This window comes from Oryza brachyantha, chromosome 11 (assembly GCF_000231095.2).
Source record: "Oryza brachyantha chromosome 11, ObraRS2, whole genome shotgun sequence".
In the NCBI taxonomy this organism is placed as follows: Eukaryota; Viridiplantae; Streptophyta; class Magnoliopsida; order Poales; family Poaceae; genus Oryza; species Oryza brachyantha.
In genome coordinates this window covers 5,059,362-5,083,137 of record NC_023173.2, presented here as the reverse complement: position 1 = coordinate 5,083,137, position 23,776 = coordinate 5,059,362, and the positions used below count along the sequence as shown (strand labels likewise).

At 38.1% G+C, this 23,776-nt stretch overlaps 2 protein-coding genes across 2 annotated transcripts; both read left to right on the top strand.

Moving 5' to 3' along the window:
- Positions 1-5,092: 5,092 nt before the first annotated feature.
- LOC102704011 (putative clathrin assembly protein At1g33340) lies at positions 5,093-6,586 on the top strand. Its single transcript, XM_040529081.1, has one exon. The coding sequence runs from the start codon at positions 5,097-5,099 to the stop codon at positions 6,402-6,404; it is 1,308 nt and encodes a 435-aa protein (XP_040385015.1). The 5' UTR covers positions 5,093-5,096; the 3' UTR covers positions 6,405-6,586.
- A 4,897-nt stretch (positions 6,587-11,483) lies between these two features.
- LOC102708472 (protein STICHEL-like) lies at positions 11,484-20,809 on the top strand. The gene is made up of 7 exons (XM_006662788.2): positions 11,484-11,733; positions 12,776-14,796; positions 15,943-16,162; positions 17,336-17,899; positions 18,791-19,514; positions 19,935-20,007; positions 20,095-20,809. Exons 2-7 carry the CDS (start codon positions 12,856-12,858, stop codon positions 20,125-20,127), a joined length of 3,555 nt encoding a protein of 1,184 aa, XP_006662851.1. The 5' UTR covers positions 11,484-11,733; positions 12,776-12,855; the 3' UTR covers positions 20,128-20,809.
- Positions 20,810-23,776: the final 2,967 nt, after the last annotated feature.

Sequence of the window (23,776 nt, the reverse complement as noted above, 5' to 3'; positions counted from 1 at the left end):
TATTGTTGGGATTTTTTGTCAACTCATTAAATTACAAAATCACTTTGCTCTTATGCTGGTTTTGATATCTTATAAAATCAGTGGACTTTATTGATGCTGCTTGCCCCAGAAGTCTACTTAATTTGTTCTTTGTGGTTTCCCCATGTGGCTTATTATCTGTAGTATTCCAAACTAATGGAGTCATCAAGTTCAGCTAATGCTGCCTAATCTTGCCATCAAGCAACTTTCCTCTGCTTTTGAGGCTGCCTATATGTTAATATATCTGCGTATAATTTAATTGGGTTTGACTCTGTAGTGCTCAGCTTTTGTCAAATGGAACAACATATAGATTGGCAAGAGGAGTAGACTGCATCAGATGCCCCTGTTAGTTTAGATGCATATCTGCATCAATCACCATCTGCTTTTTCTCTGCTACAGCTCTACTCTTTCTTTCCTTTCTTTTTTTTTTCTGGGTTTTTGCTCTGGTTTTCTGTTCATGTCCCTGTCCTAATTGCAACCTGTCTGAGCTGCTTTATTTTCCACTCTGCCTTTTTTGACTTGCGAAGTCTATCTGTCTCTGATTCTTCTTTTTTGGTATGTTTTCAGCACTTTCTTTTCCAGGCGTGCCAAATCCTGGCGACAACAATGTGTTGCAGATTTGTGTACAGTTTCAGGGTTCTGGAGGCAAGGCGATTTGTCAGGCCAGTCACTGGGATATGGATGGATGGATGCATATCATGGATTGGTACAGGTCAGATGCCACGGTAGCCTCACTCACTCACTCAGCTACATGGATAGATATATACTGTCTGGCAATCACCTTTTTTTCTTTCACCTTGACTGCAACTTCACCTCATGTCCACTTCATGATGGTAAGACACTTTCTTTTAGCTGTTGAATTTTCTTCTAGTATTTTTTTTTTGGAAATTAGGTTGTGTTCAGTTTGTAAAATAATTTTGCAAAAACATCACATCGGATTTACGATCACACATTTGAAGTATTAAACGTAGTCTGATTAAAATAAATTTTAGATTTCGCCTGGAAACTGCGAGACGAATCTTTTGAGTCTAATTAATCCACCATTAGCACATGTTGGTTACTGTAGCACTTATGGCTAATCATGTACTAATTATGCTTAAAAGATTCGTCTCACGATTTTCTCTATAACTGTGTAATTAGTTTTAATGTTCATGTATATTTAATACTTTATTTAGATGTCTAAAGATTCAATGTGATGTTTTTGGGAAAAGTTTTTGGGAGCTAAACAATGCCTTAATAAGAAGGGTTGGAATTGTCATCATATACGTTGGTTGGGAGAATATCTGACTTTAGTCCCTCAAATTCCATCGGAGGCTCAGTTTTGTCCTGGAATGCTTTTAACCATGCCAACCATAATTTGTTAAACCTGGAGGTGATCGAACCGGTGAGTTTACCGGTTCACTGATCGAGCCGCCAGTTCACCAGTTCAGGTGCTGCTTCAAGAAAAAATAAGAAATAATATTTCTTAAATGATGCTTTGGTTGAATCAAGTGTTAAATACATTAATTTTGTGTATACAACCAGGTAGCCAATTATAGTACTCCCTACATCCCATTATAAAATTATTTGTGTTATACCTATATCCATGGATCAATATATATACTTTATATATGTGCTCAGATTTATTAATATTCATATAAATATAAAGAGAAAAACATCTTATTAATACAAAACGAAGATAATAATCAAATTCCATTGCATATGCAACTTTTGCCCCTTATTCTCATGGTTTAGAAACGGAGAAATTAAAAAAAATACATTTTCTTTCAGAAATTGGTTTTAATTCTGTTTGTTTTGAAAATAAGAAAGGCACGTTCTCATCCTACATTCAAGTGTCAGGACAGAGCACTTTACGACCCCCTACTTCTCGACATCACTATATTTGCATTTTATCTACTATTTAGCACAAGTGTCTCATGTTAAAGCCAACATTTTACATGCTCTTTTGCCTTATCTTATACTCCCTCCGTCCCTATGTTTGACGTCTTTAACTTTTTTATACATGTTTGATCATTTGTCTTATTCGAAAATTTTATATAATTATTAATTATTTTTTATATCATTTCATTTATTGTTAAGTATATTTTTATGCATATATATAGCTTTACATATTTTTGTAAAAAAATTAAATAAGATGAATGATCAAATGTATATAAAAAAGTTAACGGCGTCAAATATTTAGGGACGGAGGGAGTAATTGTGGACCATGACAAAGAACATTGATCGCAGAGAGATTAAGGGGGAAACATGGAAGGATATATACAATAGTGATAAAATGTCATGTGCAAAATGTCATGTGCAATAATTCTTATCCAAATGTTATAGCAAATGAATATTTGAATTTCCTTTGGAACTTTCGTAAAGTGGTTTTTAAGCATAAATGAGTAGTTTAAGCATAATTAGATGGAAGAAATAATGCCCGATTAAAAAATTGAGTAGGTCATATTCTAGTGAGAGAATTCCCAAAACTAGAAACATATCACTTTGGTTTTCCTACATTTCTTTCCAGAAAAAGGGAAAAACAAGGGAGCGTGAAAAAAAAATCTTTTCTATGTGATCCCAATTGTTTAGATATATCTAATTCGAATAAAAAGTAAAAATATATGTAATACCGCATATTACTCCAGCTCAGTTTTATGCATATATGTTATATCATATCGTCAATTATTGGGACATGCTTTGGCCGGATTTAGAGAGGATTATTAATTAACAAACAAATCAAGTTCCTAATTAATGGTCTTGGATCTGATGCTGTAGCAAAGCAGCATCAACTTGAATTATTTTAACCACCACGATGCCAGTTTAGTGTTGCATGCACCAAAATGAAGAATGTTCTTAGGTCCCTTGGAAAGAATTATTTAAAATCATTTACTTTCGTGTGGAATTTTTTTTTGTTCATGCTAAGGCAGAGGCCAGGACACACACAAGCAGCATAAAAATTCCCAAATCCACCGTTTGCTTCTATTATCATCAAACAGAAGCACTGCCTTTGCCTTTAGTCATGTCAAGTACACCTTTTTTTTTTCTCACTTTCTCCAAATGCTCTCTCTCCCATGGAATTTATGTTCTTTGCAAGGCAATATCATGGTGCATGCCAGGGCATGCCACTAGCAGAAGAGAGGAACCAACAAATGATCAGATGAGGGTTTTTGGTTTCTCTGGAATTTTTGGCAAGCTTGGATCATGGGATATGTGAAAGGATTTCCCAAAGATGTTGCTATCAACCCCCATGTGACCGATCCTCTACCGAATAAGAATTCAAGCATGGTGGACCGAGGCAAGTGGCGTCAAAATGTCGACATTGACATACAAACTTGTTTCACGGGTTTACTATAGCTCCTTCTTAGTAGTCGCGCGTTTTTTCCGATCGACGACATTTGGCCAGTGAAAGCGTACTTAAAGTTGTACATAAAATTGCATAACACCTCAATTTTTTTCGCATTATTCCCTCTTTCTCTTCATACCATTATAAAAAACAAATTGTAATTTTTTAAAAGTAGATTTTCCTAGCTATAACCACTACTGCCACCAGCAATATAAACATAGAGAATATATGTGGGGTTGGATTGTTTCAAATGGTCAGGGATCACCCACGCCACTAATTTTCTCTCCCCTGAAAATTATCCTCTTGATAGAAAATAATTATTCAACCTACACTTTTCGCAATCCGATTCGTCGACACATCCGGTGACACACTTTGTCCTACAAAGTGCCTTGAAACAACAACAACATCAAACATAGCACAATTAAACTACCACTATGAGAGCAAGTATAACAGTAGGTTGTAAGCCGGCTAAATGCTAAGGTAGGGGAGAGAGAGAGGAGAAGCATGTTGTAAGCTCATAGTCAGCTCAGATACAAAAACCAAGAAACTATATAACGGAGACAAGTGGGTTCTACATTGCTAACTACTATATGGGTAGGCTAAGAGAAGACTATAAAAAGTCTTATAGACGACTTGTTGGCTATATTATTAGCCTTGCTATGAGCTAGCAGTTCAAAAGCTTCCATTGGTTTCATGTCAAGCATATATATATATCAATGTATATCCCCCTGCAAATTAAAGTAATTAAGCCTAGCATTAATTATCTCATCACCTAGGTGTATCAGCTAGGAGGACAAAATTAGGACTGCAAATTAAAGATGTGTGTGTGTGTTTGTGAGAGGGGAATATATAGTATGACTTTCTTCTTCTGTTGGCTTAAGTGTGGACTTAAACTGTACCTTGCCTTTGTTTAGTTCCCCAAACCCTACATTCCTCTCATCAGAAAAAAAAAAAAAGCAGCCCAAAGCTCTCCTTGTGTTGATGTTGATGTGGAGGAATCCATACCAGTACTAAATAACTGATTGTTTGAGTCAAACCTATTTAGTTGAAGCCTTTGATGCATGAGAAGCACCTCATTCCAAAGGCATTTGATTCCCCCACCCAAGAGTTGACCTAGCTAGCTCCCAATATTTTCCTTGTTCTCTCTCTAGATTTCATTTCATTTTAGAGAGAGAGAGGGGGGGGGGGTAGTGGGGGTGTAGCTTTCCTCTTGCTACACTCCTTTTCTTCAAGTCATAGGGCTTATTTCAGTATCCATCCAAAGAATTTTTTTTTCTCTGTGAAGATGACACTCTTGATCATGTGTGAGTGTCTGAACATGCCCATGCACACACACATGTATAGGCAGATCTTTTATGACCGTGTTCGGCACGAGCATAAGTAAGACGCACAGAAAAGATAGTAATAAATTAGTACATGATTAATTAATTATTAATTATAAAAATAAAAATAAATTAATATAATTTTCAATACAAATTTTCAATAAAATATAAAAAACGCACCCATTTAACATTTCAAAAAGCGTAGTATGAAAAAAGAGAATCGGGGTTAACTAGCTGACCGAATGAACGCGTCTCTTTAGTTAGCTGCCCATGTGGGTCCCACCTGTCAGCGAGTGCATGGTGAGGAGGGGGGGTGTGCTATAACTCTCATGCACCATCTCCCCTCTCTTGCCTTTCTCCCCTCACTCCCTCTCCTCTCCTCTCCTCTTCTCTTCTCTCTCAAAGCTAGCTCTCATGAGGGCTTATAAGACATGAAGGTGTTCAAGGGCAAGATTTGGGCTGCGCTAGGCTCACTCATGGACCATGCAGCCGCCGCCACGGCGTCCGGGAACACCAAGGCCTCATCGGCGGCGGCGCCGGACAGGGCGCTTCTTGCCGACATCGAAGCGGCGGTGGAGCGGTGCACCGGCGGCGCCGGAGGAGGAGGCGGCCGCGGCGGAGGTGGTGGTGGTGGTGGAGGGGACCATGACGACCGGCACGTGCACGAGATACTCTTCTTGGTGTCCAACGCGCCGGGCGCGATCACCTTCCTGTCGCGGCGCATCACTGCGCGGCTGGAGGCGGCGCGCGCCCCGGCCGCCGCGCTCCGGTCGCTGCTGCTCGTCCACCGCCTCCTCCGCGCCGGCGACAGGTACTTCGAGCAGGACCTCCGCGGCCTCTGGGCGTCCCGGGACCTGCGCATCGACGCGCCGCGGTGCAGCTGCTCGCCGCTCGTCTCCGGCGCCGCCGCGGGCGAGTACGTCAGCGCCGGGCCGGCCGCCGCCACGGGCACGTGCTCCTTCCTCCACGGCTACTCCGCCTACCTCGAGGAGCGCATGCAGTGGGTCATCAACCAGGCGGGCAACCTCGAGCCCGCCCGGCCGCGTCCGCCGCCGCCGGACCGCCACCACCACCATCACGACGACGGTGACCCGCCGCGGCCGCGCTCGTCGTCGTCGTCGTCCCACGACGCCGCCGAGCCGCTCATCTTCAAGCTCGCGATGAGCCAGAGGCTGCTCGACCTCGCCATCCAGCTTCTTCCCGACAACAACACGAGCGCCGCCAGCGCCGCCGCCCGGTCGGCCTTCGGCATTGTGCTCCGGGAGAGCTTCAAGGTCTACGACGCCTTCAAGGACGGCCTCGACGCGCTTCTCCGGTCGCGCGCCGCCGGCGCGATGGCCAGCAAGGCGTCGAGGGCCTCCGCCCACGAGATACTCAAGAAGGCGTGCGCCCAGACGCCGGAGCTCAAGGAGTTCTACCACAAGTGCAAGAGGAGCAATGTGAGCAAGAGCCTCGACTACCCCGTCGTCAGGGTCGTCACGTCGGCAATGGAGCTCATCATGCCGCCGGTCGACGAGGAGGCCGACGCCGACGACCGGTGCTGCGGCGAAGAAGAGGCGCCGGGCGGCGACGACGACGACGGCGTGTCCGCTGGCGGTGCACCGTTTGCCACCAAGTTGGAGACGACGATCAGCACGGTGTGGGTCGAGTTCGACGACGGCGACGACGGCCTGCAGCATGACGCGGCGGCTGCCGGCGGCGGCGGCGACCATTCCTTGCAGCCTACCTATAGTTTGTAGCTGCATTCACGCAGCTCATGCAATGCAACATGTTGCGAGTGTATACTAATTAATTTTGATGGCCGGATTGCTTGTTAATTAATTTTCTCTCTAGCTTCTCTATCTCTTAGTGTGCAAGGATTTCATGCAATTCTGCAATTGTTATTGGAGGATTTGAGTCTTGATTAATTCAGCTGACAAGATCAAGCTAATTAATAATATATTCACTCATTATTTGTTCACCCCCTTTTGGTTTTGGTCTACTATATATAGTAGCTCGTTAATTAATCTGTTTAATTGTGTTTTTTTTTGTTTTTAAGGGAGCTTGTCTTGTATATTATTTGATTATATATAGTCATAATACATTCTTTTTATACCGTAGCATGAGCATGTACGCTCTAAGTTGTAACTAACCCACTTAATTTGATGTCAGAATGCAAGAACTAACGTTTGGGTGTGCTTGCAACTTTGAATTGCATATTTTTTTCTGGTAGTTTTGTTTATTGATTATGGTGGTAAGTTCTGATATAGAGCTAATGATTACGTGAATCACAGATATATTTGTATAGGATATGTATGAAAATGGTGAAACCTATTTATTTGAGGTCACATGATACACACATACACATATATATGTTAGTAGTAGTATTGATTACAATAATGATTTATGTTTACAAACATACAAGAGTAAAATCAATCTACAACAATGTACAGAAACAAAATTAGTAAAATCAAACAGCAAATAGTACCTGCGCAAAATGCAAATAAATTTGTTATTTTTATTTCTTGATGTATAGATTGAATTCATACCTGCATATTTGTACAGTGGCTTGTAACACATTGTGATCTAACTTATCAAATCTTATGACATTAATTTTGTCATAACTATTTAGGTTGCATATAATGATAAAAAGAAAAGAAAAAACTCTGCCTAGGAGTTGTTTTTGATCAACTTCTAGCCACGATGAAGAGCTCGCCGGTGACAGGTCTCCTCGAACAATGATGATAGTGGCAATTAAGGAGCAAATTTCCCAAGTTTTAAAGGAAGATTGTTTTTCTTTTCTTTTGCAATTATACATAAGACGTGTGCACACAAAACTACACAAGTAGAGCATTTTTTTCATCCTTGAGGAGGTATATGAGGTACAACTGTTTCTATATAAAATTTGGTACCTTCTGATATCTAAGGTATCAAATTTTACATAGAAAACAGTGGTACCTCCTGGTATCTTCTTAAGGATGGTAAAATTACTCACACAAGTAACTCTGCACTCACACACATAAAACAAAACCAATAGTATATCCCTGGTCTCACTATTAAAATTATGTTCAAAGTCCATTTACGTATGCGAAATATTTGTGGGCACCAAAATTTAAACCCTAGTCATGTACCCATCACTCTACCATCACACGACGACGATGATTTCCCTTTAAAAGGGAGATTGTGATGTTGGCAATGGGAATTAGGAATGAGGTTGCACCACTACTTGACCTTGATAGTGTACTCCTTCTGTCAATTCAGTCTAAAAATCCAACCCTCACATACCGAGATATCTTTATAGTGATGAAAGAAAAAAATATAATATCACTCATTAATAGGAATATAAGTATTGTATTGGTAGTTAGGTCGATAGTATTAATGTATTATTGAGGGAATGAAATTAACTTCTCAATTATTGGACCAAGGGTAGATAAGAAGTTGGAAACTAATTTATTTTGGAATAAAGTTTAGAAGTTAGTTTATGTTAGGACCAAGAAAGCAGGGTATAGTCGGTTGATTTAGTAGTCCGATAAATATTAGGGCACGCGTAAAACTAGGTCAGACTTCATGTCAAAATCCTATATATAGACTTTTGCTACTCCAAAATGCTGGTTAATTATGACTAATCCGAATTCCAGTTTCATCATATCTGTGCTAATTTCAGATCACACTGCTTCATTTAGAGTTAGTAGTTCTAATTACGGATGATGTACCGTCTGTGCAAGTCATTTACAGTGTGATTTGCAATATTTTCAGCCCGGTCATTTCGTTTGTACTTATTATAAGCGAAGCAGTTTATTAGTGATTAAAAGTAATTTACATGAAAAACTTTTATATATGTGCCTTTAGCGATTAATGCTAGAAAATATATAAGGCTATGATAAACCCAACATGACCTCCAAAAAAATCGAGCCAAAAAATAACTTCTAAAATTCAAAACTTTAAGCAGTGGGCTGATTAATATTTTTGCAATCTAAATAAATAACTAGCTAGCTTACACCCGCACTTTTTTTTTTGAGATAACTTACTCAAATGGTAACATGTATTCTGATGATGTTTGGCCAATATTAATTTGACTAGGCGGGCTTGATTGATATAGGGCCTGCAGATCATAGTTTGAATAAAGTCCATACTTCCTTCCTCTTTGGGCAGTTTAGACTCTTCAGCCAACGTGGCTCCTACGGAGTACATGTCAGCTAGGGTTAGAACAAGCCATCTCCGTCGCCGCCACTCGCTGACGATTCGGATCTGTCGGTTTCGGTGGAGATTGTCTTCGGTGAGATAGGATAGGAGAAAGAGACGAGGTGAGACGAGGGAGGGAGGGTTGACATGCGAACCCATGGTATTTTTTTTCTTCTCTTGTGACTTATATGTGGGAGTTTTTTTAAAAAAAGTTTTTTCCTGGTAGGATTGTAACATAAGCGTTATGTCAAAATGTGTGGACCAAGTTAAATATGTCGTGTCAGATAAACTCGGTAACCACGATGTCGCGCAAGCTCTGCTTAGGACAAAACAATTATGTTATGCGATAGACAGTGTCGCATGGGGGATAAAGTCCTTCGGACGAAGGAAGTATCTCAGTCTGTGTAATTTTCTTCCTGGCCCAACTACCATCGTGTCTGAGCTGTGTGAGGCCCAATGTTATTCATGTGTTCCCAAGCTAGCACCAAGGATCTATTAGTTAGCATTTATTCTATTTAATAATGCAATTGTGAACATTAATACAGTCTCAAATAAGCACATTTACCATTTATTTTTCGGGATTACCTAAGAAACGCATAAAACACACCACTTATACAGCTACGAATGTGCCCACCAATACACACTTAAAGAGAGAGATACTGGTGTTAGATCTCTAACCTCACGAAATTTTTATTCAAAAGCCACTCACATGTGCTTAATAATATTCATGGTCACTGAAATTTAAATACCGGTGGGTATAGTGATGCACCACCACGCCACAATTAAGTGCCTTTGCTTGCCGTTTGTTTAATTCACATAAAGTGTGACTAAAGAACTCTCTGATCGTTATACATGATTATATGAAGTATTTTTTCACTGAAAAAAAATCTATACCATATCTATCTTTTCGCTTCTGTTTATGTTTATTGCCAAAATTTAATTTTTAACCTTAAATTTAGAGTTGATTTTGAGGTTCTTCCACCGAAGTTTATTTCTAGCATTGGATTTTAAATTAACAAATTATTTTTTTGTTTATAACTATGCGGTTTGGTTTTTTCAATAAAAAAACCAAAGGATCGCTCCCTAATTTTTCACGACATTTAGTTGGTTAAATACTCAAAGTTCAAAAAAACAAACACGATTCGGACAAAATGTCGAATATCTCGGAACTGAGGAAGGGGGATAAAAAAAAAAGAGCACAAGCTTGCAATGATAACCACATCAAGTAGTGAAGTACTACTAAAGCTAATCTCCCCCTCATCAAAACAGCAACATGTCCCCAATTGCCCTACCTTTCTTATTTAATGGAAGTACACGATGGGTGATGATAATTGGGACATAATAATGCAAGGGAGAGAAGAAACTTAGAAAGGCCTGAAATGAAGGCCGGCATGTTGGACCAAAGGGTTGTCCTTCCATCCTTTGGAACAGAAAAAGAAACAATTTTTACCCCAAAATTCTCTCCTTTTTTCTCCCAACAAGGGAGTGTGTTGTGTGTCCAGCTCAACGCATCTCTAAACTACTACCCTCTAGTTTTATTTTTTTTAACTTAGTCCATGTTTGGTTCTATAAATTAAAATATTTAGTACGTACTGTTTAGTTAGAGAGACTAATAGTGTATTAAATAAGTTATGCTGCGTGAGGGGTTGGTGTGAAAGTTGGTGTGAAAGGAAGTTTAGTCCCAATAAGTATCTTTGAAAAGGACTAATAAACTAATACAATTTTAGTCTTTTTTAGTCACTCTGGTTTGGGTTATTAGGGACTAAAGGTGATTAAAGTGGAGGAACTAATAGATTAGTCACCTAAACTAAACATGGCCTTAATATCATTGATTTTTAGATTATGTTTTACAATTTATCTTATTTAAAATTTTTATGAAAGTTTATAAAATTATAAGTCAATGCTTAAAGTGTCTTTTATAATAAATCAAATTACACTAAAAAACTTAATAATCATATAACCTTTTATATAAATAAATGATAATACGTATATAGAAAAATCAATAATATCAAATAAAAAATAAAAAATATTGTTTATGTATTCCACGCTGAGTCAGAGGCACAAGTAGAGATGGCAATGGGGACCCACGACCCGAGACCCGATGGGTATTTACTCTATTAGGGTATGAGTATGAGCTAAATATATTACCCGTGGGTAAGTAATTGGGCAATACTTCTACCTGATGGGTACGCTGTATGGAAACGTTCTTATGACCGCCATACCCGTTTACCCTTGGATAATAAATACCCGCAAGTTTAAATACATGTCATGGCCTAATATCATATTAGGCTAGCCTAATTAACCAAAACCACATGTATTTAAACCATCCATATATTTTTCATCACAATATATGAATGTGTGATGTCCTAAATATCTAGCATCTATGCATATACTATATGGAAACTGTGATATTTAGATTGTTTTGAACTTTTGCGGGTATATGGGTAACCCGATAGGTAAGGTTTACCCAAACGGATATGGGTATGGGAAAATTTTCTGACCCGTGACGGGTATGAATATTTTAATGGTACGAAATTTTAATAGTGGGTATAAGTATGGAATAGTAATACCCGATGGGTATTTACCAATGGTCATCCCTAGACACAAGAGGGTGTGCATAAAAGAATCCAAAGAAAAAGAAATGTAAAAAAAAAAAAAAAAGGAGAGAAGAGAATAAAGGCGGTGGAGGAGCCCAATTCGTCGTCCAAGCAGCAGCAGCGGCGGCGCGGCACTGGACAAAATCCACCCCGCATTGCTCGAAATCCGCAGCGGCGGTGGGCGGGATTCCGGCGAGCTCCCTGCACGTGGAGCGCGAATCCGCATTGCTCCTCCCGCACCGCCTCGTCGTCCTCCCGGCGTTGCCGTTCGGTCTCAGTCTCGCCGCCTGCGCCGATCTTGTCCCCTCCGGTGAGCACCCATCCCTCTTTCTCATCCGCGGAACTTTTTTTTTATTATCTCTTCTGGAATCTGCGTCATGAACCAAACCTAGATAGGTTCTCCTCCAGATCTGCAAGTTCTTCTCTCTTTGCTTGCCTTAAGCTTAATGCGAATAGCATCAGTGTTTTTGTTGCCTTGACCTTAGCACTAGGTTAGATCCGCCACTGATGTCAAGTTAGTGCTTTTTGTCTTCTCCCTGCCTGAAAAATGTCACCTTGGTGCTCCTCGATTTATACTGATTAACTGAAGGAAAGAGATTATTCAAAGGAGGAATTACTCCGTGTTGACATATCACCAACTATGAGAATTCGTTTTACTCTATTATACTATTGAGTTCACCACCTTTGGCTCTATCACCCTCCCATTACTGCTAAAAAAATGAATTTACTACTCCCCTAATTTTCCCATGACCAACAGCTGGTTACTCCAGAATTGATCACAATAGGAATTCTTCCTGACTTCCATTTTAGATCTTTGCTTTCACCAAGAGTGGCATTGCTCGCTCGACCGTGCGTGCTGGAGACTCCCCCACTCGCATACGCCACATTGATTTCACAGTTTTGGGTTCTGCTCACCTTTAATTGGGAGGATTTGTAACTGCAACGTTTCTTGTTTTAGATAGTCGAGTATATAGCTTCCCACCCACTAGATAAAAGAATTGAAGATATGTCCTCCGGTAGGCTCTAGATGGGAATTGATAAAATACGACACACTCCACTTACTCTTCCTCAATTTGTGAAAAGGGTTAACTCAAGTATTGAAATCCGAGGACATATTTTCTCTGCGCCTGTCCATTACTTCTAATAGATTATCGCATGCCAATATGTTGCACTTTATGTTTTTTGCTTCTCACTTCATCATGTAATCGATTGCTCAATTGTTTGAGCGTTGTTGTTAGTCAAGTAGACAAAAGATTGGTAGCTTTTATGCTTGTTATTGGATTTTTTTACTTTGCGGATGCCTTTTTAGTTGTATCAGGCTTTGACAAATACTAATTATGGATTTATCACAGGCTGCATAATTACATTCTTTTTACTTGGACAGTGGTTGCTTTTGAGTTTTGACTGTCACTATTTCTCTTGCTCCTAAGTTATGGCAACTGTGGTTGAAGGGTGTGTTGGTCCAAGTGAGCTTCACTTAAAAAAGGAACTTACTGCACTGCGAAAGGCACGGTTCTTGCGTGATCCTGAAACATGCTCATCCTGGAGATCGCCTTTGAGTTCTAAATCATTCATGACAACATCATGTGTTATTCATCCCAATGAGATTGGCAGTAGTGTATCACAAAAGAACATTGAGCCAGCTGCTGCACCTCCAAAAAGTGAAAAGAAAAGGAAAAAAGTTTATCTCTACAATTGGAGGCATCACTCTAACAAATCCAGTGAAAGTGGGATAAAGTTAGATGATGACGACAGGCAAGCTTCAGCAGACTGTAGCTTGGAAAGCCCATGCATTTCTAATGGTGTGGAGTCTAGGAGTGAGACAGGCCTGGAAGTTCCTGTCAGCATATACAGTGTCCAGGGATCCAATTCAGGCACTCCTGTTACAAGAACTGTTAGAAGGGTGAGGAGGAGTTCATTCTCAAAGAAAGGAGCAATCAGAAATTCAACAGTTTCAAAGTTGCTAGAACTCCATGTTAATTCTGGTGAGCAATCTGAAGACACTGACAATTATAACTCGGAGAATCCTGAGTTGCTTCAGAAGGGGGGTTACTTGTCTCGCTCTACATCACCGCTGTTTGCTGCATCTGGGTGTCTCAGCTCATCAAATCCCTCTAAGCTTTTGAAAATACCAAGAGAAGGTTCTTCATTTTCCTGCACTCCAGTCTCCACTAGCTCTTATTACAGGTACAGAGGGAGGAATCCCAGCACTGTTGGTTCATGGGATGGAACGACTGCTGCTTCACTTGATGAAGATGGGCTGAACCAACCTGAATTATTGAGAAGCCAAAGGTGTGGTATTCCTTGTTATTGGTCAAAGAGGAACAAACAAAAAGGATCTGAAAGAAGTTTTTCTCCTTCGCTCTCTGATACACTTAGAAGAAAAGGGAGCAGCCTGTTGTGTGGAGGTCAGACAATGCACAGAAGGAAGAGGTCATCTGGCTCATACCTTACAAAATCTTCCCAAGGCGTGCCACTCTTGGATGACAGTTGTCATTTTGCCTATTCATCATTTGATTCAGCAAGTGATGAAGTTTCAACCATCTATGGAGAGTTAGATTTGGAAGCTTTGAGCAGGTTGGACGGCAGAAGGTGGTCAAGTTGTAAAAGCCAGGATGGTATTGCACTGCCTGTGAGTGGAGCTGATCATGCAGTTTCAGAACAAAGAAGCTTAAGCCAGAAATACCGACCAAGGTCATTTAATGAACTTGTTGGTCAGAATTTTGTAGTACAATCACTTAATAATGCCATTATAAGAGAAAGAATAGCTCCAGCATATTTGTTACATGGTCCTCGTGGGACAGGAAAAACATCTGCAGCAAGGATATTTTCAGCAGCTTTAAGTTGTGTTGCTATTGGGGAGAACAAGCCATGTGGGGCTTGTATGGAGTGTACAGACTTTTTCACTGGAAATGGAATTAATCTAATTGAAGTTGATGCTAGCAATAGGAAAAGTATAAATAGAATTAGGCACTTGATTGAGAACATACCAGCATCTGCAACTTCTTCACGATACAAGGTTTTTGTAGTAGATGAATGCCATATGGTATCTTCTAAAGTGTGGTCAGCATTTATGAAATTTCTTGATGAACCATTACCCCGTGTTGTATTCATATTTATAACAATAGACCCTGAAAACCTTCCTCGTGCTGTCATATCACGTTGTCAAAAATACATGTTTTCCAAGATTAAAGACATTGACATAGTATGTCGGCTGAGGAAAATTGCTATGAAGGAAAATCTTGATGTTGAATTGGCTGCTTTAGATTTGATAGCACTAAATTCAGATGGATCACTAAGAGATGCAGAGACTATGTTAGATCAGTTGAGTTTGCTGGGGAAAAAGATTACACCTTCACTTGTAAATGATCTGGTGAGTTACTGTTCAGGTTACTGGCTATTGAATTATCATTTATGTTATTTTATTTGAAGTTGTGCTTTCTTATTTAAGGTTTTTGTTGAGGTTTGTACATGTCCAACTGGAACTTATATGTATTGGATAGGTTATTGTATTCTAGTTTAACCAACAGGCAAGAGACCATGGACCATGGCAACATGATTGTCAGATAAAAAAAAGAAGACCATTCATGATGCATGACAATGTGATGATATGATTATTGTACAACATGTAGATATGATGAATAAGTTTGTTGATTTTATGAAGTCTTGGTTTCTCAAGGTCTTGTCTTTTTCCTACAGTGAGTATTAGCTTTCCATTTTGTCTCTCATGAAAATTTGCAATCTCTTTGGATTAAACTGTCAAATCTTGTATTACTAGTACATTTTTGTTGGACTATGCATTGGGCATTTCTAACTCATCTACCAAGCTACGTTGAATCTCTTGTGTAATCAAACAAGTGCTAATAAAATTGCATATACTTTCCATTCTCAAATAGATACCATTTTAGAATGCATAGAATGTGAATAAAAGAATAGTATGAAAATCGTAAAAACTGAGAAGGAGGGTGCATTCAAACCTTGATCCCACTTCCTGAAGAAAAATGTAACTCACTGATATATGCAAAAGAAATTTGATATGTGAAAATATATATTTTAGATATATCTTATGAGTATACGATTAGAAGGAAATGATGAAACAGGTATATGGGAGACTGTGTTGATGTCATAAACAACAAGTAAAAATAACAGAGGAGTAATCACTACCAAGCTTACCTTCAACGGTTGGCTTAAGTTTTGTGATGGGTACTGTCATGGTAAGCAGAATCCAAAGATTCTCCATGGAAAATTTAGAGCCAGTAACGACAACCCAAGAAAATAGACAACCCACCAGGCGCCAGCTAGTTGATATTTAATTGAGTAAATTGCAGTTTGGGCCACCTTCTATTGCAAAAGTTTCACTCTGGACCACTCCTTATTCAATTTTTTTGCTATTTATTTTAATTGTACTTATTGATCAGTTATTCAAATCCTGCATGAATAAATTGGTCTGTTTTTCCACTATCTGATATTAACAATCCAGTATCCAAATTAGTTACAGAGTTTTGAATGTATTTTGTAGGTTGGGGTCGTGTCTGAAGAGAAATTGCTTGATCTTTTAGAGATCGCCATGTCATCGGACACAGCTGAAACAGTGAAGAGGTCCAGAGAACTGATGGATTCTGGTGTTGACCCTATGGCATTAATGTCTCAATTGGCTGGGCTCATAATGGACATCATTGCTGGTACCTATAGACTAGCTGACCCTACTTGTGGTGGAGAAGGAATTGGTGGTCGCAATAGTGAGTATTTCCAATTTACTGGTGTAATACTATCAAGGCATGCTGTTTTATTGAATTATTGCTCATCCATGGTTATTTTTTTACACAGAAACATCTACTTTGTATCATTTTGATTGGGTTGATTAAACTGTTTTATGTTGTTTTTTCATATTTAGAATGTGCACTGCTTTTTTTGAAGTTTGTTCCTATTTATTATGGTAGGGCTGTTTTATACTTGTGGTTCTTATGCTCCCGCTCAAAGGCGTTGAATAACAGATTACTAGTGATTAACTGTTAGACACAAAAAATGATTACCTTAGGTGCTATACTAATACACAAACCAATTCATCAGGCTTTCTTTATTATTAGTATTATGAATCTGCTTGTTGCACTACTACCAATGGACGAATGGAAATGTTAAATTACTTTTCTTCAATACTTCAGTACTAAACAGCATGGAAAAGTGACGATTTTAGGTCACTAAACTATCAGTCTATCATTGTAGTAATTTTTACCCCTAAACTTCAACACAGTTTACATCATCAAATTTCAAAAACCAGATCAAATCCACTATTTCAATACTTATGTTGGTATTGTTAGTGCTTTTGGCTACAGTCACCCAGTTGACATGGATATGGCACCCATATGTATGTTTATTGCTCAAGCATGTTCATGATTTTCTTATCTTTGCTGCCATTGTGATGCCACACCATCATATATAGTGGGTTTTCATGGTAAAAGTCACCATGAAATATGAATACCACCATCAAGGTTGCACTTGTTCCTGTTCAGAAGTTAGGGACATTAAGTTGACGAATTTATGGAGTTCAGGCCATTATGGTGAAAACTGAACTGTAATGATAGTTTGAGGGACCAAAAATAGACATATTTGATTGAACAAATGAGAATATGAATATAACAGTCACTTGCTCAGTATAGGCTATATATTCACCAAAAAGAGGGTCAATACTACATACTTATAGTGTATACCACCACACCTCATTATCTATCTTGCTTGGAATCCTTGTTTGTCTGTATCTGCAATTGCCCTATTGTTGAAGGGTATTTTTGGTATTTCCCCTTAGCCCAGTGGTAGTGGTTGTCTGATGGCCTCTTTGCAATACAAGCTACATGCAAGACATCTTTATAGTTCTATCTACATGAGGTTCTCAAACACATTTTTGTGCCATGCAGTTACTGATACTGAGTTGGAAAGATTACAACAAGCTTTGAAGATTCTTTCTGATGCTGAGAAACAGATAAGGCTTTCAAGTGAGCGTTCGACATGGTTCACTGCAGCTCTACTCCAGCTTGGTTCTGGTCATAGTTCAGATATAGTCCAGTCAAGAAGCAGCAGTAAACAAAGTGCTAAAGCAACCAGTGAGACTATGATGGATGCAGTAAGAGAATCCTCTGCTAGCAGGACTACAGCTCATCCTCTATTCACTTTGCGTGGTTCAAAGAAAATAGTGGACCTTAGAACAGCCAGTGGGCACTCCAGTCCTCAGGGTGTTGTTTCAGTGTCTTCCAGGATGAGGGCTAAGGACAACTTAAAGTATGGAGAGTGCAGGTCTGCTGATAGAGTTTTACAAGATTCTGCTCAAACAAGTAATTCTTCTGAGCGAAGGCCTATGACTAATGGAGGCTCGGATAATCTTGCTCGAATTTGGAGAAAATGCATAGATAACTGTCACTCCAAGACATTGAAGCAGTTACTCTGTGATCATGGGAAGTTAGCATCTGTCAAAGACTGTGGAGGTAAATCCATATTATTTATATGCTCTTGTTCTTGCACCATTTTTTATCCTTAGTTTGTCGAGCTCTAGGACCTACCTTCTGAACTAGGTTTAGAGCTGCGGTATAGCTCCATTGCAATTGCATGGGTCTAAAATTGAGTATTGACCAAATGCTAGTGTCAAAGGATGGATGTTTTGAATTGAGTATTGACCTAATTTTAGTATCAAAGTAGTTGGATGTTTTACATTCCAAGATGCTGTACAAACCAGGTATTAGTAATTGCTCAAATGTTGTTACATAGTTTATTGCTTGCATCAAACAGGACCTGCCACTGAGTACCTGGTTGATCTAGTGCCTGCAGAATGCAGATAGACAGCTTAAGAACACATGGATCATATTGAATTCTTTTCTGATGTTGTCATGTTAGTATGATTAATGAGGTCCATGTAATACAACTATGCAAGATATTTGCTTTGATCCAAAAATAGTCAAATATTGGGCTGAAGCCTAAAATGGTAAAAGATGTGCAACCTGTTTTTGATGTATGGAGTTGAGTTCAGTGGTTAGAAAATTGAATAAAAGCTGATATAGTCGGAAACAGAGTTGAAGTTGGAGTATCCAATTAGCAGCTGAAGAGGGCACTAACTAATTTATTTCATGCAAAGACACAAATGTTATCTAATGCAGTATTGTCTGATAAACAAATGATTATTAAAAAAATATTGCATCACATTGTCAAGTGCGTCAATGCAATGAAATCATAGGTTATCTTCTCATTGCCTTCATAAATGATTTAATAATTTATCTTCGATATCAACATCTATAATTTCGTTAGTTTACATACAAAGAAGTATCAACCTTTTACTTAGGTATTTGATTCAAAATTCTTTTTTTTGTAATAATTATTTTCAGGATATTATATTGCTTTCATAGCATTTGAGGGCAGTGAGATAAAGTCTCGAGCTCAAAGATTCACGAGCAGCATCAGAAATTCTATGGAGACAGTACTGAGATGCAATGTAGAAGTCAGGATCGGTTTAATGCCAGAGTTTCTTGCTGGAGGACTAAAACTTCAGGAGGACTTGGATGAAAGAGTTGAGTTTGATGTCTTGAGTTGCTCAACGAACAGTGATCGACTAAAGGGAATTCTAAACCCATCAAGAAATTTAGATTATTCTGAAGAGATTGAGAAAAAACTGGAGAAATTCAGCTGTGCCTCAGCTGCTAGTGGAGGTTTGCAATCAAGCACCACCGAAGGAAATACTGGAATGCATAGAACTAGAGGAAAAGAAATCCCTGTCGAACAATCAAAAGCTGTGACTGTTGAGGAGCAAAGGCTAGAAAGTGCATGGCTTCAGGCTGTTGAAAAACATACACCAGGGATTTTGAATCAAATGAGACCTGAGAGAAATCAAGTTGTGCCTCAAATAAGTGGTGAACAGTACCACAGGAAGTCCTCAATGGATACCATTCTGCCCTCAAGGGAATTCGACAAGGAACTGAGCAATGGATTGAAATCCTTAAATATCAGCAGTCATGGTCTCCACCAGAATGGACAAATGGAAAACGGATATGCCATTTCACCAAGTCTCTTGCATAGCAATAACCACTTGGCAAACTGTGACAATGAGAGTGTGTAAGTAGCAAACTCATCTTAGTTCTTTAGTTTTCTTCTGCATAATAAACTAATGCATATAGCCTTTATAGAGTAAACCTATATTCATACAACATACATATGTTAGTACACGAACCAAGCTCTAGTTTTCTAGTCTCATTATTTGGAACAGAGTAGAAAGTGGATACTGGCATTGAAGCTACTTGTTCCTTGTCATATTGGTCAATGCTGATACAGTGCTAGTTTTGGATTAAAGATTATTAGGTTAGCTTAGGGATTTGGAATATCCCTCTTCTCCATTTGGTGGTGCAGAATTATTTTGACTAATTTCCCTGTCTAGGACACTGAGTTTATTGCTCGAAAATAGGAAATGCTCCTTTTCTACATATTACGTGTACTATTACGCTGCCTGAGCTTAGCTTACCTATATGTGATTTGCAGGGTCTCCGAGTCTGGAGCACCAGGCTGTCATGGTCTATTCCCCTGCTGGAAAGCTGAAAAATCAAAAAGAAGGGTAAGTTATAATTTGGTAACTTAATTATGTAAGTTTATTTTGATTGTACTATCTCACAACACGTTTGATTTCACTATGTGTTTTCAGGCAAAAGGGCAAACTCGTTTGAAGTCATCTTAAGCCGGAAATTTGGTTATGATAAAATGAGTATTGTGGTCAGGAATGCAGAGAAGAGCTCATCCATTGCAAAGACAAGTCAAATCATTATTACAAGACGATTTAAGACACGTACCCATCATATTTGCCTCGCATTTGGCTCCCATTCCAGAATATAGTGAGTTCGATGGCCTGTGGAGTCTCAGCCTATTGTAGAGGGTGATCAAAGCTGGGTTATTCAGAAGAAATCTGGATGCGACTCCAAATGTCAACAAGACAATTACAAATTTCATGACCAATTTATGCTTGTACAGACATTTTGATCTGAGATCCCCTTGCCTACCTGAAAAGGTGACGCGCTGGGGACAGTTAGGATAGCATCCATTTCTGATTAATTTTTTTTTCTTGATTCCATGCGTCATTTACTGATGATATTTGCTTCAGTACATTTTGTAAGTGACAACATTTTGCTATATTTTCCCTTTGGTTTATGACACCAAATTTTTCCTCTTCTTTTTTTTGTTAAAAAGAGAATGCTTAGAGCTTATGTTATGAACCTGTGATGATGTACAAGAACTGGTAGCGCTTGCAAGTGTGTAGATTTCTCATTGATTCTTATTTTATCTTTCGTCATCTTGAATCTTGTGGTTACGTTGGTGAATTCTATTATTTTCGTTGTCTGCCTTCCGAACCTCTGTACCCTGTTCAGTTTCTATGAGGCATCTATTATTTTATACCATTTCAGATCCAAAGTAAGTGTGCTTTAGCCAACCAAAATGGTACGTACTATTGGGTTTGTTCGTCGTTACGATCATAGTTTCGTAGCTGTTGACATATACTCTATGAAATATATATATATATATATATTTATTTATTTTATCTTTCCCCCCCCCCCCCCCCCAGGGGGGCATAGGGGTTGATTATTTGGGCTTTTTAAGAGAAAGGTAAATGACATATTTATAAAAAGAGATTATGAATAAAAATTTTATATACATGTTTCATTGATCTAAAAGTAAGTTTGAAATAAACTACAATGAAAAACCTTAAAATTAATTTTAAATTTAAGGTTGAAAATTTAAATTTTGTCTTTTAAGCTTAAAGAATCAAAAAGATGAGGGTGGTAGAGAATTTCAAAGAATTCATGAAGCAAAATTATAAAATCTGTATGTCTGTCGCTTTAGTCGGCCTAATATACAACTTCCTCCTTCCAGCAACATAAGAATGTTTAGGGTTGTTTAGAGGGATTAAGGTTGAGAAGCAACAAATGGTTACGATTGATTGAGCAAAACAAGAAATACCTTAATTCCATAATATAAGAGATTTTGGCTATACAAATGTATAACTAAGAAATCTTATATATTATAGTAGGTGAAAAAACTGATTGATGATCATAGTTTCGTAGCTGTTCACATATACTGTATGAAATAGATATATATATATTTTATCTTTTGCTTTTTAAGGGAAAAGCTAAATGACTATTTGTAAAAAAAATATGAATAAAACTTTTATATATGTGTTTTAGTGATCTAAAAGCAAGTCTGAAATAAAATACGATGAAAAAAACCTTAAAAACAACTTTAAATTTAAGCTTTAAAATTTAAAATTTGGCTTTCAAGTATAGGCGGAAGTGAAAAGATGAGGATGATAAAGAATTTCAAAGAATTCATGAAGCAAAAATTGTAAATCTGTCAAGTGTATGTCGCTCTAGTCAGCATAATATACAACTTCCTCCTTCCAGCAGTAAGAATGTTTGGAGTTGTTTAGAGGCATTAAGGTTGACAAGAAACAAATGGTTGTGATCGGTACGTTTGTTCGGGATTTTTTTCTATAAAAATGGATAGCTAAAATATTTTATATATTATAATAGGTCAAAAAATTAAATGACGGTGGGTTGTGATTGGTTGAGATAAGGAGATAGATCAAGATGTACTAATAGTGTTGGATAAATTTATTCAAACTCTAGATTTCCTTATAATTTTGGATGGATGGAGTAAATTGAACATCTACTTGTAAACTTGACTCCAACAAGAGTATATTTATATCTTAAATTACACAAGTGAAGCAGTGAACAATTTTGGAATCTTTATTTATATACTCTAAATTCCACACTAAACATTATTTTTTCAAAACACACTCACCTCTATGAATATCACGTAGGCACTTTTGAAAGCTATTACTATCATTGAAGTGGGTGAAATACGTCGCCTATCAATAAAAGAATAATTAACCATAAATTTGAACACCTATGTTAAATATAAAATGTAGAACTTGTATCCGGTGGCTAGATTCCACAAGGATGAGCTATGCCCACCTTGCCATATCTGAAATATTAGTGCTCATTGTTTTGTTTTTTTGGAAAAAAGCAAAACAACGTATTTATAAACGAAAAATATTTTCTAAATAAAGCTTCTATATACTCTATACTTAATATTAAAATAAAACTATGACAAAAAATCGTCAAAATAAAAATTTAAAGTTGAAAATTTAAATTTTGTCGTATAAGCATAAGTAGAAACAAAAAGATGAGCATGTTCGCCTGTGAACATTTCACACCATTGAAACCATGTAACGCGCTCTTTGGAACATAACTTTTATAGAAATGTACTAGAACTGATTACTATAAAAATATTCTTAAATTCTTGTGTTTACAAAAGAACCATTCTCTCGGGCATCCTTTAATCCATCTCATGTTACAAAAGAGATCTTTCACGCGAGGTGTAAAATAACGCAGCCTCCACCCCAAAAAATAAAGCTTAATTTTGACACATATTGTTTCACCAAAAAAATAACACAATCTTTTAGGGTATAATAATAATAATAATAATAATAACCACTGGTCATCCAAATGATGCGCACACAAAAATTGATGGCGCGAAAACTCAGCCAAACTTTTGAATTTTTCTTCATTACAGCCCAAACGAAACCTGCTATTGGGCCCAACCTGCATTGAATTCTCGGTCAGGCGGTCTTATGACCCGGCGCGCGCGTGCTTGGCTCCTCGACGTGGGACTAAACTTAGGACTTGTTTTGTTCCTAAATTTTTTTTTAAAAATATCTCATCAAATTTTTAGATATCTAAATCAAATATTAAACATAAATGAACCAAAAAATTAATTACGTAGTTATAGAAGAAATCTTGAGACGAATCTTTTGAGCCTAATTAGCCCATGATTAGCTATAAGTGCTACAGTAACCAACATGTGCTAATGACATTAATTAGGCTCAAAAGATTCGTCTCGCGGTTTCTAGACTAGACGTGAAATTCGTTTTTTCATTCGTGTCCGAAAACCCCTTCCGACATCCGGTCAAACATTTGACGTGACACTTCTCCCAAAAATTTTCTCAATCTAAACACCACCTTAATACTCCATCTGTCAAAAAAATCAACTCTCCAGTTTCCATGTCTAACGTCCGTCTTATTTAAAAAATTTCAGAAAATTAGAAAAAAATAGTCACACGTAAAATACTATTTATGATTTATCATCTAATAAAAAAATATTAATCGTAAAAAAATTTGAATAAGACGAAGTGTTATAGACAAAAAAATAAAAAATTGATTTATTTTGAGACGGATGGAGTAATTATTTCACCTCATCTCTTTATCTGCAAACCAACCATGGGCCTCGTAGCTACTAGTAATCGATGAAGGTCAACCGTCTTCACTTGTACTAGC